The 8,662-nt window shown below is 59.1% G+C and overlaps 1 protein-coding gene across 1 annotated transcript; it reads right to left on the minus strand.

Moving 5' to 3' along the window:
• On the minus strand, positions 1–1,423 carry LOC103756866 (gap junction gamma-1 protein). Its single transcript, XM_018072730.1, has 2 exons — positions 187–1,423; positions 1–84 (listed from the first exon to the last, which is right to left on the minus strand). The coding sequence occupies exons 1-2, from the start codon at positions 1,355–1,357 to the stop codon at positions 77–79; spliced, it is 1,179 nt and encodes a 392-aa protein (XP_017928219.1). The 5' UTR covers positions 1,358–1,423; the 3' UTR covers positions 1–76.
• Positions 1,424–8,662: the final 7,239 nt, after the last annotated feature.

Genomic DNA, 8,662 nt, shown 5'->3' on the forward strand with positions numbered 1-8,662 from the left:
ACTCCTGGCAGGACGCCTGTCCCATGGTGGCGGCGCCAGCCGCTCCAGCAGTCACCGCCGTCATCCCTGGTGGCACTCACAGCCCTGTGGGAAGCAAGAGGCAGGTTAGTCCCGGCCCCAGGTGGGATGGCATCCCCTCTCCAGGGGAGCCTAGAAGCACCCCTCCATGCCCTCTCCCCAGCTCACCCGTGGTCCTGTCGCAGGCAGTGGTCCCCTTCTCGTGGGCGAGGTTGAGGCGGTTCTGCTCGGCAGCAATGCCGTTGGCCTCAGGACTGCTGCTGCGGGCAGGGCTGGGGGGCCTCGGAGGGGGCTGGAGGTGGAAGGCCACCTCCAGGTGCTCCTGGGCCAGGCGCAGATGCTCACGCAGCCGGTCCAGCTCATGTGCCGGGGGAGCCCCAGCCAGAGCGAAGCGCCCCTGGGCCAGGCTCTCCTGGTAGTCCAGCTTGCCGTTGGTCAGTGGGGCTTGTGGCAGCTCCTTCTTCAGCGAGTGGTAGGTGGGAGGTGCACTGGGGGCTTTCTTGGGGTACTGTGGTGCAGGACTGTCGCCAATTGGGAGCGGAGGGCCACCAGACTGGCTCAGGGCATCACGGATGCGCCCCACACCAAGGTGCAAGAGCTCACAGAGGTTGAGGAAGAGGCAGAGCCCACTGACAGCATACATGATGAGGAGGAAGATGGTCTTCTCGGTGGGGCGGGAGACAAAGCAGTCGACGGTGTGCGGGCAGGGGCTGCGGCTGCAGACGTAGGAGGGGCTCACCTCAAAGCGGTACAGCAGGTACTGCCCAAAGAGGAAAACCATTTCTAGCAGTGAGCGGCACAGCAAGTGCAGGACATAGGCACGCATCAGCCCATCCTGCTTGATGCGGCGCCGGCCATCATGCTTCTCTCCGCCCTCTGGACTCTTCTCCTTCTCCACCTCGATCTCCTCAAAGATCATGGGGTCTTCTTCGTTATCATCTTCTGCCTCCTCGTAGTCCCGCCCGGCTCCCCGGCGCACCACCGGCATGCGAGCCCGCCGGGCTGCTGGTGTCCGGCGCCGTGAGGACTCAGGCATGCGAGCGATGCGGTGCATGGCAAAGCCCAGGTAGAGCACTGATGGCGTGGCCACCATGATGATCTGGAAGATCCAGAAGCGGACGTGGGAGAGGGGGGCAAAAGCGTCGTAGCAAACGTTCTCACAGCCCGGCTGCTGTGTGTTGCAGACAAACTTGCTCTGCTCATCGTAGTAGATGGACTCACCCCCCACGGCTGTCAGCACGATGCGGAAGACAATGAGAACAGTCAGCCAGATCTTGCCTACAAAGGTTGAGTGGTTGTTGATCTCCTCCAGGAGCCGTGTCAGGAAACTCCAGCTCATCCTGGCTAGGCAGTTGACTCAAACCCTGTGGGGAAGGGGCAGGCAAACAGGCACTGAGAGAATGTGCATGCACCTCACAAGACTTGCCAGTCCACCAGATCCCACCTCAGCTCCCTCCTGCTCCCTTTCCCTCCAACATCCCTTCCCTTACCCACAGATCCACAAACACAGCCCTGCTCAGGCAACCATCTCCCCAAAACTTTGTCCACCACCACGCAATGCCTCCCTATGCTCCCATCTGCATCCTGCTCCCGCCCTGTCGCCAGCCAGGTGGGTGGACGGAACTTGGGAAAAGGCTGGGACATCCTGGTTCCCTGCAGGGACACATCTAGGGGAAAAGTCAGCACAGTCACAGCCAAACACGTCAGCACAGGGCAGTACCAGCTGGGGACTGTGAGGGGGCAGGCAGAGGCAGAACCACATCCTCTCCCCCATTTGCCATCTGGCCCTGGGCAGGTCCTCAATCAATGCTGCACCCTGTGACAGCATCCACACCCTCCCATGGGGGTCCACAGGCCCCTAGAGGGCATGCAGCAGCCCCACTGGCCCACTGCAGCTGCCAGCCCTGAGCCCTGGCCAAGGGGGGATCCCCTGAGGAGCAACCCCCACCATGTGCTCAGGAACCAGGTGTTCTGCACCCCACAGAGCTCTCCCCTGAGGGCCAGCAGAGATGCAGCATCACTCTGCCCCTCCAAATCTCTGTGCTGTGCCCTTTCTCCTGCAGGACCCCCAGCCTCCAAAGCACACAGTGGCCAGTGGTCAGAGCAGCCTGAAGGCCAATGGCAAGGGCTGGCAGGGGGAATGGAACAGGAAGCAGGACAGTGATAGCAAGGGGCAGCGTGGGGCAGCCAAGGAATTGCACAAAGCCCTGGCAAAGCAGCTGACACCAGAGAGCAGGGAGGAAATTGCAAGGACCACATCGCAGCTCCCAGCCAAAGGAGAAGACACAAGAGGAGACACCTCACTGCCACCCCTGGTTTCAGCAGCTTGTGCATGTGATGATGCAAGGGCAGCAAGTGGCAGGGCTGCCTAGGGCAAGCAGAGGGGATGCATCCCCAGTTTCTCCTGCCAGCCTCATTCCATCACCTCCAGCCACGGCATGTCCCTAAGGATGACCACTGCCACTGCACTCATGCCACTATTGTCCAGAATAAGAGGATCTTTCAGGCTTAGTTCAGCCTGCCTCCTGACCAACCCCACCTAAACAGAAGAGCTCCTCCATCACAAGCATCCATGCTGGAGACATGCTCTTGCTGACGTCCTGGTGCCCAGCAGAGCCTGCTGAGCTGTGGGAGGTGGCACAGGCTGGCACTGGGGATCCAAACCCAGCCCATCAGGGCCACCATCCTCCTGTGGTCAAACGCCCTGCAAGATCTCACTGCTGCCCCGTACCACAAGGGCCCTCTCCCCCACCACCTCACTGGAAGGAGGATGCTTTGTGCCTCCTTTAGCCCTTGTCTGCAGCAGCACACTGCCCTAGCATGAGGGTGAAGGGCTGGGGCAGAGAACAAGGTGAGGGGAGCAGGCAGGAGGGCAGCCCTGGGAGGCAACAAGCACATGGAAAGCAAAAGCACATGTTGGCACTGTAGTGGTGGTCATGGAAGAATGACATAGAGATGGCCAGCAGCGTGGAATGGCAGCAGCAGTGGGCATGGCCAGGGCAATATAGAGCTGCCCTCAGCTTCTCCCCCACCAGAGGCAGGTGGCCAGAGTCCAGCTCTGCCAAGGGGCACAGCCATCCAGGGCCTCCTGGCCATGCTGGGAGTCAGGACTAGCACCACACACGCTGGCTCGGCCCTACATCTATGTCTCAGCCCTACTGACCCCAGTCCCCCTACCTGGGGCCCCCAACCACCTCCACCCCTGACTGCACTGTCGAGGGCCCCCAGTCTCCCCTGCCCAGGAGCATAGCAGCAGGCATGCCACTTCGGGGCTCACCAGCCCCGACCCGCCCGGGGACCTCTGTTCCACTGACCCCTGCCACTCTGGGGACCCAGCCCACAACCCCAGCCTTCCCGGGGTCCCCAGTCCCACTGACTCCAGCCCAACGGGAGCCTCATGCCCAGCTGCCCCCACCGCCTGCCCGAGACCCCCAGCCCCTCGATCCTCCCTGCCCGCGCCCCATCCCACGCCTGTGGTCTCGCTCCCGGGGCAACCGTCGCCTGCCCACCTGCTCCCCGCTGCCCACCGCCCCGCGCCCTCGCGCGCCCCCCGCGCATCCGCAGCCCCACTACACGGCCGCACACGGGACGAGCGTGGCTCACCGCCAGCCAGCGGCGGACAAAGCCGCGGGCGGCGCGCCGCAGCCTCCCGCCGAACAAAGGGGCCCGGGCCGCGCCGCCTCCGCCCCGCGCGCCCCCGCCCGCCGGTGTCGTACCCGACCCGCCCCGCTCCGCACCCGGCCCGCCGCACCGGCGGCCCGCTCCAGTGTGCCAGTGTCCGCGCTCCGCGCGGCCGCGCCACGCGCGGCGCGGAGCTGCTGGCGCCCGTTCCGGCCGGCCGGCCCCTGGGGCGGTGCCGCCCTCTGGTCCCCCCCCGCCGCGGCTTGGGAGGCCGCGCTAGGACTGTGGGCAGGGGCCGGACGCCGGCCGAAACTGCGCCCGGAAGGCGCGCTACCGCCCACAGCTCCATCCAGCGCCGGGCTGATGCCGGTTCCCGCCTCGGCCGCCGCCCCCGCGGAGCATTGGCTTCCGGCAGGCCGCTCCCGGGAGGCGAAGCGAAGCGGAGGCTTCCTGCCCACCGCAGGAGAACGCTCAGAACCGCGGGTGCGGCTCAGCCCGCGGGGTGTTCAGGGGTGAGCCCGGCCGCAGAGGGAGAGGAGGGAGCCACCGCTCCGGCCGTGAGAGTCTCCTGCACAATAACCTCCTGCCCCTCGTAGCATTCTTCTCCTCCGAGTGGAGAGAAAGTATGGAAGAAAGGAGAGATCCGATGGCGTGGCCTCAGACGTGGTGGGAACGCAGAGGAAGATGTGTCTGTGTGGTGGGAATGTGCCTCAAACCTTTTGAAGCCCGTGCTGCTTCTTGTGTTCCAGACCAGGTCTCTGCAGCAAGACGGGGCTGACCATGCAGTACCTCCAGATATGCCCTTATAGTCAGCACTGTTCCCCCAAGGCCAGCACAATGGCAGCAGTGGCTTTGAGTCACCACTCTGGAGCAGTGGGGCTGTCCCTCCATTCAAGCAACCCAACCACTCACTTTCTGCACTGCTAAAATTGGCTCTGTGGAGATTTTGTTGGTGCTGAGTCTCCATGCTGGTGGGCCAACCACACCAGTGATGTCCTGGATAGAGCATCCTGTCCTTGTGCCCTGGTGTGGGGATGAGGAGGGATGCCAAGCAGCCTTGCACAACCCAAACACTCAGGGGAAAGCTGTGTTGCGTGAGCTCATGAAATGCTGCTTCTCCTCAATGAAACATGTGGTCCCTTCTGCAGAAGGGTTTCTGGTGGTTTCAGCACTGGTGGGTTCAGCACTAGGGGCTGGCTGGCTGGGGGAGGACTGACACCTTGAGGCTGGGGCAAGGAGAGGGGTAGGAAGTGTGGCCGGCACATCTAGTGTGGGGTTTTTGTTACTCTGCAGCAGCCCTGCTGCTTCCCTAAGTCACCAATGCTACCATGGTATTGTAACAGCACTCGCAGAGCCCAGGCACAGACTTGGTGCTCTTACATGGGAGGGCTACTGGAGCACCCCCAAGAGCAATGGGCTGCACCCTGACATGGGTGTGGGTGTGTGCACAAGAGGCTGGGCAAAAGAGCCCTGCTTTCAGCTCCCTTGCTCAATCCTTCCTTCTTCCCAGCTCATGAATGTGTCAGTCCCCTCTTATGGAGGGAGAGCTGCTGCAGAAGAAAGGGGATTTGACCTGGATATGAAGAAACGCTTTCCATTGAATGCTGTTCCTATGCATGCAACTACAGCATTAACGTTTCTGTACAGGGAATAAATGCATGCTTCAGATTTAGCACAGACACTCTGGTCACAATCTCCATCACAGGTCAGGAGAAACAGGAAGACATGGATGCAGGGAGGCATTAAGTTGAGCACAGAGACTCAAGCTTTTGGAAGGATATAGGGAAGCATTCAAGGCCAGAAAGGAACCCCCTTTTTTGCAGGTCAGCATGGAGAGGTGGGAGCAGGGCAGGGGGCTACCAATATGAGGGCAGCATCCCATCATGCTGGGGATGTCAAGCAGCACACTGCCTATGTTGAAACTCCTGCTCTTGCCAGCAATTAAAGTGGCTTGGGGCTTTCTTTCTCACAGTCACCACTAGTTTTCAAGTGCTTCCAGGTCTCACCTCCAGCTGGCTTCACCCCCGGATAGCCAAGGAGTTTGCCAGAGGTAAAGGATCTATGTGACCCTTTGACTCTGATGCTCACCGTGTTAAGAACAAGCCCCTGTTTCACCAGCCTCACATTAAAGTGAGGAGTGTGACCCCTGAGGCTCTGCAAACTGAAGCTGTTGAACCCAGAATGAAGCTGCTTGTTGGGTGGGGTCAGGCACCACTGCTGCAGCAGTTTTGCACAGCACAGCTCAGCCCATGCCTGGACTGTGGGACAGAGCTTGCCTTGGGGGGCCAAGCCCAGGGGGTGGTGTTGCCCATCCCATGGACAGCCATTACTGTGCTTGTCAGCATCTGGCCATTGGCATCAGAGCCCTCCAGCTTCCCCTGTGATGGTACCCTGGGTGTTCCCGGGCTCTACCCTTTTCTTCAGCTTACAACATCCAAATGCCCACAGAGGCATCGCCCTTTCAGCCTGGGACAGAGGGCAAACCCACATCATCCGGGAAAGGAACAGTGGATGAAGGGCGTTGCCTACCCACATCCCTTTCCACATCAGCTGAGGCTGACAGAGCATCGTGGGCAGGAAGGATGTCCAGACCAGCAGCATCGTGGGCTCGAAGATCAGCTTTGCAGAGGAAACAGGGGCACCGTCACCAACCGCAAAAACCAGGATCAGCCCCAAACTACTGACTCTGTGTAGCAGAGCCATGACAGGGCAGCTGCACAGCCCAGCAAGAGCAAGGGGAGCTGGTAATAGAGATAGTGGCTGAGGGGGAGCATAAGCACAGGGATAAGAAGAACATCCACTTCTGGGACAAGCACTACAGCTCAGGAGGGACATGGCAAGAGCTCGCACAAGCAGTTCTTTCTCACTGTTCAGCCACAGTGCTGCAATGGAGGCACCCTCTGCGACTGCACTGCCAGCCCCTGCCTCAGCTGCCAGACACAGGGTGCAGGGAGTGTGCAGCTCAGTCTGGATCTTGATAGCAGCCTCGGTTTCTGCTCTGATCAATAGAGCAGAATGGGCTGGGCCCTTCTATGACTGCCTCTGCTTTTGGGGATGGTGGCAGTGAGACAGATGGTGGGGTTGGGTATCCTGGGTGTGTTTGCTGTGGGGCGACATGGACCATGCCTAGCTGGTGCTTGGCAGCGGGGCGAGGGAGCCAGCTCCACCCTCACCGAGCAGGGCCATGAGCAGGTGGCACTGCAGGTAGGCAGCATGTGTCCTCAGCAGCAAACACCCTCTTCCCAGATTAAACAACTTGTCTGGCACTGGGACAGGGAGCAGACAGCTCTATTAGGGACTGTTTGTCCTGATACAGGACAGCTCCATAACTAGCTTAATAACCTTCTGATAACAGGCAGAGGCACACTCTGTTGAAAGAGCATAAAGGGCAATGACTGTCCCCTCCAACACGGGCTGGGATGGCTTCAAAATAAAGTCCCTTTCCCTTTCACCCCCCCACTTGATTATGCAGCACAGTGGGGGGTACATGGCACAGCCCCTGCTCACCTCTCTCATGCTAGGGTCTTCTTCCCAGTTCCCAGGTGCTGACTTCTGCCAGCACCATGTGCAGCACTTAAGCCCAGTCTGTGTTGGCTGCTCTTCCTCTGCCAGCCAAGCTGGAGGGCAGCCCACAGGGAAGGGGTTTACATGGCCCTGGGATACTGCTCTCTATGCTGGGTAAGGAGCATTGGCACCTCCAAGGGATGGAGCTGGCCAGGCAGGTCCATGAGCCACAAGCAACATGTACCCTTTACTGCTACATCTCTAGTCCCCTGGAGATGAGGCCAGCGGGGATATTCTGCCAGAAGTAAATAACCAGTCACTCCAGTCACCCAGTTTGATTAGAAACAAGGCTTCACTAGTTCGACATAGTGCAAGGGGGCTGACCCACAGGCTATGAATGCTCAAGGCAGTACTGTTTAGAGGGCAGGCAGATGCAGCAGAAAGCACTGAAACTCGTGACTGAGGCATTGAACAACAGGTTAAGGCAGGGCTGGTATGTGCCCATGGAAAAGTGGTAGTAGCTTCAGGCTCATGGCAATGGCCAGCCTGAAGCCTGAGCCCACAGCTGCCTGCAGCCTGTCTCTAGAGCCCTATGGCCACCCCAGCCTGGGCATCCCTCCAGCTTCATACACCTTGATACGAGACCACTCCAGGTAGGCACAGGCAGGGAAACACTGAGGTTCAGACCAGCCTTGCTCTGTGCTAGCAGAGCACTCAGAAAAGGAGAAAGGAAAAAGGGAGAAAATCCACATTGTTTGAGACCACAGCCGGAGGACTGCATAATCAAAACCGAGACGGGCAGAAGATATCTGCCGCTGGTTCAACAGATATCCCACCTTTCTGCAAACCCCAGCTATCCTACACAGTCCTGGTCGGGGCTGCCTGCAGTGCTGGAGAGGCAGTTTGTGCCAGGGGACCACTGCACACACCCAGCTGATGCAATGAGGCCAGTTAATGTAATCACTGTGTCTAGTGCAAGAGGCCCTACAGCAAAGCATTGTGATCACAGAGTAACCACAAAGGGGGAAATCTGTAATAACCAGGACAAAACCCTGAGGGAAAACAAAGCAAGTGTTTCATGAAGAGGCAGGAGACAGGTTGTGGCAGCGCATGTGAGATTCCCTGTCAGCCCAGTGGCCAAAGGAATGCAGAAGAGCAGGGAGCTGTTAACTGGACCAAGAGACTAGTGCTGAGCTGACAGCACAGACCAGCACAGACCTAGCAAGGAGCAGAAGCAAATGAGTAGTCACTTCAGCAGTAAAAAGCAGGAAGAGCTTGAGAAGAACTATGGACAGGCACACAACCAAAACCTTTGGTTCTGACAGTCCACGCTTTGTCAGGCCCCTCGATACATACTCAGACACTGGTGTGGCAGAGGTGCTACTTCGTTAGGATTGGAAAAGCAAGTTACAGGGATGAGCTTTCTCAGGGGATCAGCTTAAGCAGAAGAGGCATCAATGAGCTGATCCAATAACTACAAATTTGACTCTTGCCCTTTGTGAAAAACACAGCTATAGAA

Source organism: Manacus vitellinus, unplaced genomic scaffold, assembly GCF_001715985.3.
Source record: "Manacus vitellinus isolate BGI_N305 unplaced genomic scaffold, ASM171598v3 scaffold_22_pilon, whole genome shotgun sequence".
In the NCBI taxonomy this organism is placed as follows: domain Eukaryota; kingdom Metazoa; phylum Chordata; class Aves; order Passeriformes; family Pipridae; genus Manacus; species Manacus vitellinus.